Raw genomic sequence first — 11,856 nt, 5'->3', positions numbered from 1 at the left:
AGACTTTACAGGTTGGAAAATAAAACTAACAGATTTAATAAAACAATAATACTAATACTACAGGATAATATTGTAAATAGGAAAATAATGAAATATATAAATAAATATGTACAAATATATACAAAACCAATATAAAAGCCTCCCCCCACCCTCCCCCCAATGATGAATACGTCACCAGAGGCTCTGCGGAGCCGGGCACTGGAAAAGTCCCAGACCAAACTCAGCAGCAGGTGGGAGCAGGATGCAGAACACACAAATGAGGATGAGTGGCAGACAAACTGGCAGGATTCCACTCAGGCCTTGGCCTCTGCAGGATCGAGACGGATGGAAGGGTCTGAGATGGAAGGGCTCCAAGATGGATGAAAGGGTGAAAAGGGAAAAGGCACGAGACCCTTGTGATCTCTCGGCTTTTATATCGAGTATGATGTATGTGGGATGGAATACCTAGTTGGTCAGCTATGGGTCTGCTTACTCTCCCGTAGGTGCAGACACAGCACCCATAATAAGACAACTGACCTTGAGCATATCTTCTAGCAGTGTTATTTGGGAAAAACTTGCTGCCAGTTTTCAGCAAGTTCAGTCACTTAAAAGAGACTGAGCTGAAAAGTAAAATCACTACATAGAAAATTAGTTCTATTTAGCTCAAACCAGGACAAAGGTGTTCTTTTAGTTTTGTGACTTGAGTTGTCTAGCAGCAGCTGAGGTGAAATCAGTCATTTTCCTTTTGCTGAGTTGTATCAGAAGCAGCATGGAAGAGAATGCTAACTGGAGTCCTTCACTGGGCACTGACAGCCCCTCTGAGGTGCTGTCAGGGACCACTGTAGATTTTGTAAGTCTGCAGTCTATGGGGTATCTAGTCTACCAAGTGAACTGTTTTAAAAACAAGAAATACAGATGAATCTTTAACAATGTAGCAATTTGTCCCTCTGTTAATAGGGTAAACTCATATTGTGGCCAAAGGTGTATGTGAAGTTGGACTGCATGATCTCTCAGTCTGTTTTCCCCTTTAAACTATGAATACATACTTTCAAGGGTACCTATGTAACAACTTGAGTTTTGCTTCCTTCAGTTAAGTGTGTTTTTTAAAAAATTATGTTTGGCCTACATCCTCCTACCATGCCTGTCCCAAACCACCACTGCCCTTTTAAGGAGTAAAGGAAGAAGCAGTAAAGGAAAAGAGAAGCTTTTGTCCTTTAAATCAAGTTCTCCTTTACTCATGAAAACCAAATAGATAGTCTCAGCTTTATTTCTTCTGGGCATTAATTAACAGTTTTTATACACATTAACAATGTGGCCGTGAGAAAATTAGCTTATAAGGCTTACTGATTTCTGGTCTTTAGCTGCAGTGCTAGATACGTAAACACTGAGGTGTGAGATACTTCCACAAGATGTGGAAGGGTAAGCAAGCAAGATGGGCATGTCCTTTGGTGTGCCTGCATCTTGTCCTTCATTGAGAGCCTTACCGCCCTATTCCATTCTAATCTAGTGGTAGTTTAAATGAAATTATTTGACAGTACACTGGTAGAGTATATTAAAGGAGAAATGTTTGCTCAGTTGGCATAGAATATGGCTGACTGGTGACTGCCAGTTTAGAGGGGAGTGTAATATCTGTCCTTTCCTAGTGGAGGTATGCACCTTGTCCTAATTTGGATGTTAACAGCGATGAGCCAGGTGACTCACTAGTCCAAAGCCATCAGCAGATTATGCTGGGGCAGTACTAATTTTGACAAGAAGGCAGGTCTTATCTTTAAGATAGCTGTAGCTGTTTTTTTTAACTAGGAGAACTGAAACAAAAATTCAGCTGCACTCATCTGTGAGAGCGTTCATGCATTTTACACAACCTGTTGGTCTTTTTAATGTTTTCAGTACCTATGATGCTGTTTCCATTATTCTAATAAATGTTGCATTTCATTCATTATGATAGCAAAGATGGCTTAGTCCGTAATCTTATCAACAAGTGTAGAGCAAATACAGTGATCTTTATCTTTAGACAGAAAGCTAGAGATCTCCAAGGGTGCAGTGTTTGATGTATTTAGTACCCAGTTGTTAGAATCTCCATGTTTGATTTATCCTGATATATTGCCAGAAGAAAAAGGAATTCCACTAGAAATCAGGTTGAGCTTCTCAAAATACAAATGATTTACTGGTTAATTTAATTGACTCTCATTTTTGCAGTATTTTTAAAAATTCCATCCCACTGTATTTTCAGCACACCACAGATGTAGATGATTTTAGTGACTTTGTGATTTCTTTTATAGGTTGACAGGCTTGAAGCTAAGGTCGTTGAACCTCTGAAAAGTTATGGGACCATAGTGAAACTTAAAAGGGTAGGTTAAACATCTGTTTTCTCACACGGTACATTTTGGTGTTCTGCCTGCTCTGTTGAAAACTTCTACTTTTCAGGACGGAGGGGTTCTGGTTTTTCATATTGCAGTAACAGTCTAACTATAAATTATATAGTAATACATCTGAATTGAAGCTACATACATCTGCGAGGAAAAAGCTTTGATGTGAAAAAAGGATATTCTAATTATTGGAGCACAAGTGAATGCTAAAAAAGGCATTGTGGGTAGTGTGAAACTTCCTGGATAGTGCAAATTCAGGACATTTTTCTTTATAAATAATGTCATTCTTAGTAGTTTTGCTATTATTCAGAGTTGCAAAAGGTGAATTACATGTAATGCTTTTGGCTCTTAGTCACCTATAACATCTTTTCTACGCTAGAATTGTGTTCTACATTGAAGTTCATAATGTAGAATGGATAACATAGGTAGTGGCCTGAATACCTCTCTGTCCTTCAAAGTCATCAGGATGACCTGAAGATACACAAAAACCTGAGGTCTCATCATTCACTATATTCTGGAAGCAGTGCATATAGAGGTTTGAAATATTCCCACAAAATATATGTAAATTTCTTTCCTCCAGGAGGGATAAGCTTGAGCAAGTAAATTTTAATAAGCAGATAATAGTTTATAGGACAAAAGTAGTTCTTCATAATACTTGAGTATTACACAGAGGACACTTTCATCCTGTAAACTCTGTAACTGATGTATATATCTGTATCATGAACTATATAAATCAAAAAGGTAAAGTGATCATTATTTGATGGTATTTTTCATATAAAAATCTTAAGTGTGTTTTTGCAATGGTTAGTTTGAGTATATTGTAGCATTGCATCACAAACTAGCATTTTTCATTTGTTTTTGTTCCTATGTCTTTTCAGTGTGGTGAAAAACTGAGTGCAATGCTTGGAACTTACTGCACGGCTATCTCAGTTGCTGGAGAAACAATTATGAAGGAAATGCTTCCTGCACTTGAGTGGGACTACATGTGGTAGTCTTTAGCAGAGTTGTAGACTATAGAGCCTGTATCCTAGAATTTGGTATCTTAATAGTCCCTCTGAAACCCAGTTTGTGAGACCTAGAACTGACTGAGTATTCTATCGGATATAAATGTTGAGGGTGGAAGACAAGTGTTGTGTTTGTGGCAGTAGCATTGCTGAGGAGACATAGAGCACTACAGCAGTGCCTGGGGCTTCCAAAGCATTGAAGTTGCTGTCTTGAGGTGCCTTGCCACTGATAGCCAATAAACACTGAGGACAGAAGAAACTGGAGCCAGGTCATCCCCTGCAATAGTGAATGGCATTTCCTGTTGTCTTTACCTTTCAGAATGCCAGAAAGCATTACATATTGTTTATCTTAGCTACAACGAGGAGTACAAGAGCATTCTTAAAATGTAGGTCAGATGAACTATTTTTTCAACATACCTTTGAACTAAGAGAGACTTCATAAAGATGCAGGCCATTAAATGACTTTCTACCCCTTGTGTGTTACCATAAACCTTGGTTAAAATTTCAACTGTCTGGTCGTCAGTTATAATCTCTGAACACTAGGACATTTGTAGTGAAAAAAGTTTTGTCACTCATGTAAAGCTAGCACAGGGTGCTAGTTGTAGGACTGCTTTAGCTGTAATTAGCCAATCAAGTAAAACTAGGCTGAATATATCATTATAGCACTTTTTATAAAGGGCATATTCTCACTGCTACTTATTGGATCTGTTCCAGGGTATACACAAACTATTTTGGTGCTATATCTAAAAAGAACTGTTGCTATTTCTGTGGGGTAAGACATCAATGTCCTGTGATACTAAATGCTTTGAAGAGGCTCAGGTCAATCAGAATAGTGTTGTCCTTTAACTGCTAATGCAAGAAAATAGTTTCATTCACATGTCCTGGTTTACTATGCTGAGTAGCTCTCTGGGACAGGATTTGGCAGCTTCAGTGAAAATCTAGTATAATATTCTTGTCCTGTAATGCAGCTTAAATGTAGGATTTTAGGATTTCTTTCTGTTTCATTGTTCTGTATATCAATCTTCACTTTTCTGCTTTTTGGCAACTCTGTTCCTGGTTCCTTTTCTTCATATAAAATAGGACATCATAAAACCAAGGTGATCCACCTGCAGAAGAAAGGATTGGTGGTTTGCTTTATTAACTTCAGTGACTAAAGCAGGTAACAACAGTACAGTGATGAGGATCTGCCAGCTCATTATCTGGTAGATGGACTGTAGCTGTACTTCTGTATGGTTTGTAATTAGATGGCTGACCAGAGTTCTTATGTGTGACTTGAATTCATAGTTTAAAGCCAGAGGGACTATGAATAATTTTATATTCTGTTTCTGTTCTTTATCTTACTGGCTATTATGTTCCATTCCATTTCCTCTTGGGTGTAATTAAAGCATATTTTCCAAAAACCAGATCTTGGACTGGAGACACTGGAGGGGAATGCAGGACTGTTTGTTGTAGTTAATAGTTGACATTTGTGGTATTTAGTTTTAAATGAAATACTTCACCTAATCTTTGGTTCTTGTTATATGTTCCACTGAGATTAAAGAGCTCTGTGATGCTCTATTTTTTTTCTTCTGGATAGATGTCTTTAGGTATTAGTAAAACCCATTTTTCCTCCTTTTCAGTTAGATAATAATGTAGACCTTAATCCTTTCACCATAATGACATTTTCCTCAGCTTCTGAATGTTTTTTAATGTTTTTCTCTGCATACTTTTCAGTTTTTCAACATCCTAGACAAAATATGTATGTAATGTGCCCTATCTTTGTATATCCAAAACTTGCATATAGTTCCACCACTGCAGCCACAGTGGCACCAACTCTTTGTTAGGCTTAGGGTAGCAGGGAAGCATGTTTGATGGCTGTTGTGGCTACGAAGAACAGAGGCAGAGAAGGGAACAGTGCACTCCCTACAGGTATTTCCAAGGTCACTATTTGCTAGAAAGAAAATACTGAATTTTGTAACGGTAGCTCTAGTAGTTTCCTTAATATTCTCAAGTGTATTTTTCATGAAAGTCAGAACCCTTTCAGCCACAACGTTAAATCTGATTGACTGTTTTACATGGCCCAAGAAAGTCACTGCTGTTAACAGGGCCCGGTCATTAAATAATGCGAAACATGCAGCTGTGACCACTAGATACAAAACTGCATTGGTCTATGGCAAAGAGAAATGTTTTCTCTTTCTCTACTTCTAACGTAAAATTTTAAATGTAAAGCAATAAAAATGTTTTTCTGTTACTGCTTTTCTTGCAGCTACATCATTTTCATACAGGAGAAAGCCCTTTTCAGCTGTTTTTCAGATGGCCTTAAACGTGGTATAAACTCCCTTTTGAAAGAACAGCAGCAAAATTAGTTTTGATGGGCTAAAGATGCAGTTGTTTTTATTATCTGAAACCAGCTCTGTGTCGCTAAAGGTGAAGCAAAATGACAGTCATATACACAAGGACATACAAAGAGACAGTAAGGACAGAAACAACAAAGAAACTGCATGTTTTGATCCTGACCTCACATACAGACTCCTTCGTGAAGAAACACAGCACTCAAGTTTGGCGTGCTTGCCAGTGACTGGTGATCTGGTCATTTCAGGGTCACAGAACTTTTTGAAGAGACACATTCTTGTTTGCGTGTCTGGGTGAAGGAGACCTGCAACCGTGTTAAAATTCTAAAATCCAGGGAAGGAGCACAGACAACTTCTCAAGATTATAATTTTTAATAGCTTTAATCCGCTCTATTCTGGAGCAGTAGATAGATGGTAATTGGTCTTTTTAGAGGAAATGATGGTTTGAAATGCATGCCCAACTCCTGCCTCAGATTCTGTTAGACTGATTCCTTTGGGCTCTATTTCTGCTTTTTCTAAAGTATGGCTCCTTTAAATTGTAGCCATCAAAATTAATGTCATTTCCCATACCAGAGTCAATGGAATGATAAATACCTGACAATTTTAGATTCCATGTACGCCAGACTATTTGCAAAATCAGTTTTATAGCATGAACAAGAATTTGATGGTGGTACATAAACATTCTTAAATTCTCATAGATCTTCCTAGAAGTAAATCCTACTTCTTTGGAAATGAGCAGCAAAAATACTTATTAACAGTTTCTGCCTTTTCTAGATCAATAAGTTTAATCTTCTTCAGCCACAGCATTACTAGGATGTATTTTGTTCCAAATGTATTTAAACACCTTACTAATTGCATATATAAATATGCAGTTTAACCCTTTCAGCCATGGATTTTCTATGGCACCTTAAGGTCTGTGTAGTAGTTTTGTGTTCTTCGTAACTCCTGATTGGTACTGACTGCTGTCTGTTTTGGTTTTAACTTACTGATTCATTTGATGCCACTTTTTATTTCTAAATGGCACCTTTATTCCATTACTAAGCCTGGAATGGGCCTGGCTTCTTACTGCTTTGGTGGTGTCAGCTTTTGACCATCTACTGTACTTTCTATGAAAAGCTGTAAATACATTTCTCTTTTTTTCCTCCCACATTTTAAATTACAGTGTGTGCTACAGAGAGTTTTGCAAGGTGCTAAACTCTCTTCGTCCTCACTGACTTCTCTTTGAGGGGATCATTTACAGTAAAATCTGTTTTCGTTTAAAGCAGAAGTTCTGTTCATGTTTTCTAGGCAACGCATGCATGAAGAAAAGTGTATTTTTTATTATCCTAGATCTATTTCAAACATGTCTGTAACATTTTATTTCCAGGATGATCTTAAAGCAACTTTAACAGCAAAGAACCGAGAAGCCAAGCAATTATCGCAACTGGAAAAGACACGTCAGCGAAATCCATCAGATCGACACATTATTGTATCCTGTATTTCTAGTGGCTATAAGAAGTATTTTTTAATTTTCTTCAGAATTAAAACTATTGTATTTAGAAACTAGTAATATAAGAACGCTCTTCAGAGGGACCGTTTCCTATGTTAATGTTTAATATTTTCTTAAACTTTGAGTTACAGCTTATAATAGCTGCTTTGTTACTCTCTTTTTGACTGAAAAGAAACTATGAAGTATTTGATATGTTTATGCAAGAGAGGTGGGCACAGATTGCACCTAGGAATTTGGAGGGTTTTAACAATAAGTGTAATCACATACCTCCTTTTTTTACTTCTGTAGATTTTTTTGTTTAATTGTTTTTCTCCCTGCTGTTTTGGTAGTTTTTGTGCTTCCTTGTACCTAGATGAGTGTGAATTTCCTCCACCTGTGAGATGAGGTGTGAAAGGAAAAGTTGTTATTCTTTTACTAGAATACTCAACCAAGCTACTCTTCCTTTCAAAAGACCAGTGACCCTCCCCAGTATACTATTCTGTATCACAGGGAGAAAATTGAAGCCTCCACAAAATGTCCATTAAAATCTCATTGAAGTTTCAAATTCTGAAGCAACCAGAATCTAGGAAGTGCCAAAGTAAAGGACATCAAGGCAATCCTACTTCAGTGCCTTTATGCCTGTGTGTTAGGTGACTGGGGCATGGGACTGCACAAAGAGCAAAAATGATTGTGATGGTCAAATGCCACTCAAGAGAGTGACATTTTATTTTTGTTTCTGCCAAAGAATTCCTATTTAGTATTAAACAAATCAGTGAAATCAAGTGATGACCAGTTAAGAGTTCCTCACTTAATAAAGACACACAGATGTCAGCTGTAGGGTTAGAACTTGAGCTGTGATGCAGTTCTCTTCCATTAGAATTAAGGGATTGAAGGATAACAGTAAGCTATTCTCCCCAAAGGGAGGCAGGTCTCATTCTTCTCCCTCTTGCACTAATTTCCAGTTGATTTCATGGATATATGGCTGGCACCTAGTTTGTTTTTTCTTTTCTCTTTGCGAAGCTACTCCCAAATATCCTTCTGCAGCTTAGCTTCTTGGAACACCTGTGCTTTCTGTACTTAAGACTTTGCCTGAAGAGTTATTAAATCTCAGTACAGTCTGGTTTTGCATATGGCCGAAGGCACCAAATGCTGCATATTTGCATTTTTAAGTGAACAACACAAAATGCATAAAAAGTACTGGGAGCAGGAATATGTTCATTTGCTTTTGAGGATGTATGCAGGTCAGCTTTTAGGTCTGAGGGAGGCTTCACCATGTACATTAGCATAGCTGTTAGACTTCAGCAGTGGCTCTCTTATTCTTGAGCAGCTGTGATGTTTCAGCAGCCAACAACTTCAGCCAAAGACAGTAATATTTGTACACACTCCTAGATTTCAAGTCGATCTTATAAATATGGGGGTTGTACAGCTTTGAAAAGAAAACCTTACCAGATTTTTTTAAATGTAAAAAATGCATTCTTTAAAATCAAAATTGATTTTTTTCCAGAAATGGTCTACCTAGGTTCTTTTTTTATTGTTGTTATTAATAAATAAATAACCAAACCCTCAGTCCAAGACAAAGAGTTGTCCTGAAATACTTTTTTGCCTGGATACTTGAATACTAGCAAAGCTATAACAAACTGTAAGTAACATTTTACAGCAGGAAGCTTCAGACAACATAATAACACCCTTCAGCTATATGGAAGTTTTGAAATATCTGAGGTAAATATTTCACAATACATTAAAAGCAGAAGTGAAAACAGATAATCTTATGAATATTGATTGTTATTTTGCCATTCTTTCCTTTACTAATATTTCCAGTCACAGGTGAGTGTTTCAGAAGAAAAAATATCAAACTGCTGTTGCACAAACTATGCGGGTTCTGCAAATTTAGACATTTCACTCCACAACAAACAAAATTCCTTTCTCAAAGCATCTGCGCACAAAATCTGGCCAGTCTATTTAAGATGGATCAAGAAGATATATTTGATTATCATAGAAATAACATACTGTATTTGTATGTGTAATGGCTGCTTATGCATAACATCTGCCTTCATTTACAGAGAGTAGCTGATTGTAGTAATGGAGAATACACAAAATGTCTTGTCTTAGTGCTTCCCTCTAGAAGATCAAGAGAGGTGACCTTACCTTCTACTAATGATCATCACCAATTTTGTTTGCCCAGTGATGGCAGAATTATGTCTATGACTTTAAGATGTTTTTGTAAGGAGGTTGTTTCAAATTGATAATTCTGTAATATAAGGTTACCATATTTTAATCAAAGAAAAAGAAGCAACAGAGCATGCCTTACGTTTCCATATACATATAACACTAAAAACCATGGGAAATGAGCCTGTGGAGTCTTACTTTCATTTTTTGAAAAAAGTTCCTCTCTTAAGTTGCAGTGTTGTAGAAATGGGAGGAATCCTATGTCACGATCGTAGGATACAATTACTTGAATGGGGGATTGGACTAGATGATCTTTTGAGGTCCCTTCCAATCCCTAACGTTCTGTGATTCTGTGAACCATGTACTATTCTCAGATCCCAGGACAGAATAAATTCCCGATGATACTCACAGAGCCTGTAAGAAAATAAATTGACTAATCTATGTTGTTTGACCAGTAATGTGTAGAAAATAGTTTAGACCCAAATTTTGCAGTATTCAAGTGCAAGCTTTTACTTTAAATCATAATTTTGTAATAGTACAGTTTTTAGACTTTTACTTAACCAGAATAACTTCAGTATCTTTAATGCCGCTGTGCATTTTTTTACAGTTCATAGTTATATATAACTGAAATACATATCTAAAATGCTTTTTGTAGCAACAAAGCAAGAAAAACTGTATATTTATGCATTAGGGATTGGCTGGTGTATCCCATTCCCAAAGCACTGCTGAAGATGTTTTTTATAAAATATTTTAATATAACAATATAAAAATATAAAAAACAGAATCTCACAGAATGCTTTGTGTTGGAAGGGACCTTTAGAGGTCATCTAGTCCAATCCCCCTGCAGTGAGCAGAGACAGTCTCAACTAGATCGAGTTGCTCAGAGCCCCATTGAACCTGACCTTGAATATTTTCAGGGATGGGGCCTCTACCACCTCTCTGGGCAACCTGTTCTAGTGTTTCACCACCCTCATTGTAAAAAATTTCTTCCTTATTTCCAGTCTAAATCTACCCTCCCTTAGCTTAAAACCATTACTCCTTGTCCTGTTACAACTGACAAAAGATTGCTAAAAAGACTGTCCCCATCTTTCTCTCTGAAATGCTTTTTGATCTCAGTATGGTATTAACTCTGGTCTGACAACTGAGATACTTAGGGGAGAAGTGCAGTAGTTCCAGTCGCTGCTCTACTGTCTATTTTAATAATTTATAAAACCTTAGTAAGATGAGGTTCAGCACATGACACTGGAAAATATTCATTCTAGACCCAGCAGGCTGATCTGCACTGGAAAATACAGGGTGGTATTTTCTGCTCCACCATTCTGGCCTGTGTTTCTGACCTCTCCTTCACACCAGCTTAACAACACTCCTTAACTTTTCTGAAGGGTAAATCCTTGTGCTGGGTTAATTCCCTGACCTGCCCACCCCCCAGTCACTGTGTCATCAGAGGAGTGTCAGGGCTGGCTCAGTAGAATTAGCAGATGACTTACAGAAAATGGATTAGGGCAGTGGGAGTTAGCCAACTGGCTGTAGCTGGTCACTTTTCACATTTCAGATCAAAGTCAGAGGTGTAGAAAGCATCTTTACTTGTTTAGAAAGCTACTAACAAATTTAAAAATACAGTAACGCTGATGTGTATCATTTTGAAAAGCCAGACTTAAAACGTTTCATGGCAATTAGAGCAAATATCTTTGTATGAAACACAGGACTAATTTCACCATTGTGTTACTTTACCAGGCTGAAAGTGAATTGCAGAGAGCTTCACTGGATGCAACTCGAACAACTCGGCAATTAGAGGAAACCATTGATAATTTTGAGAAACAGAAAATAAAGGACATAAAAGTATGTGTGGTCACATTTCAGTATATGACATCACATTTCATATTACATAATAAAATTAATTACTCTGGCAAGATTAGCAAATTTAGTATTAACTTAGGCCTACAAAAATTTTGTGGAATACGTTAATATTTCATAAATATCATGAACTTTGCAATTAAAAAATCAGTTCATTATTCTTAGTTTACTGAATTCAGAATTTTCCTGTATCTGATTTTTTAGTGTCTGCACCTTCCAACATTTACTGCATCCTACTTCACTGATGGCTGCATTTGTTAGTGGAATGATGTATATGGATTAGTATCAGCAAAAGTTAACAGAAATGTTGATAAGTCAATAATATATTTATCCATGCTGAAATTTGCGTAGGTTACTGCAGTTAAAAGTTTCAGTGATGCAGCAAGCACAAAGCACAAAATGTTCAGTGAATGCAAGTAATCAAAGCTTTCATTTCTCTTAATGTCAAACGTTAAGTGGCTTAAGTTCCAAAGACTATAGGGACTCAAAAACACTTGCATTATCTGATCTCAAATTTAATTATAAAGTTGCTGAAGTGTGATACTTTTTTACTGGGGAAAAAAAAGAGGCAGACTAAATAGGAAAGAATGAAAGAGGACTGAAAAACCCAACCAAACCAACCAGTACTTGATGTTAGAATAATATGGAAAAGATTGTGTGAGTTCTGAAGGTATCACCATTGGTTTATA

At 37.0% G+C, this 11,856-nt stretch overlaps 1 protein-coding gene across 1 annotated transcript in view; it reads left to right on the top strand.

Annotated features, from left to right (window-relative positions):
• Positions 1–11,152, top strand: part of FAM92A1 (family with sequence similarity 92, member A1) — a gene marked incomplete at both ends in the record, with an annotated part of 11,866 nt that extends 714 nt beyond the window's left edge. Inside the window, 4 exons of the mRNA XM_010186396.1 lie at positions 2,259–2,327; positions 7,046–7,147; positions 8,966–8,971; positions 11,048–11,152. Of these exons, the coding sequence (XP_010184698.1) occupies positions 2,259–2,327; positions 7,046–7,147; positions 8,966–8,971; positions 11,048–11,152 (282 nt within the window). The remainder of the gene's footprint in view (positions 1–2,258; positions 2,328–7,045; positions 7,148–8,965; positions 8,972–11,047) is intronic.
• Positions 11,153–11,856: the final 704 nt, after the last annotated feature.

Source organism: Mesitornis unicolor, unplaced genomic scaffold (genome assembly GCF_000695765.1).
Source record: "Mesitornis unicolor isolate BGI_N332 unplaced genomic scaffold, ASM69576v1 scaffold14016, whole genome shotgun sequence".
Classification (NCBI taxonomy): Eukaryota; Metazoa; Chordata; class Aves; order Mesitornithiformes; family Mesitornithidae; genus Mesitornis; species Mesitornis unicolor.
This window is presented reverse-complemented; position numbering and strand designations above follow the sequence as displayed.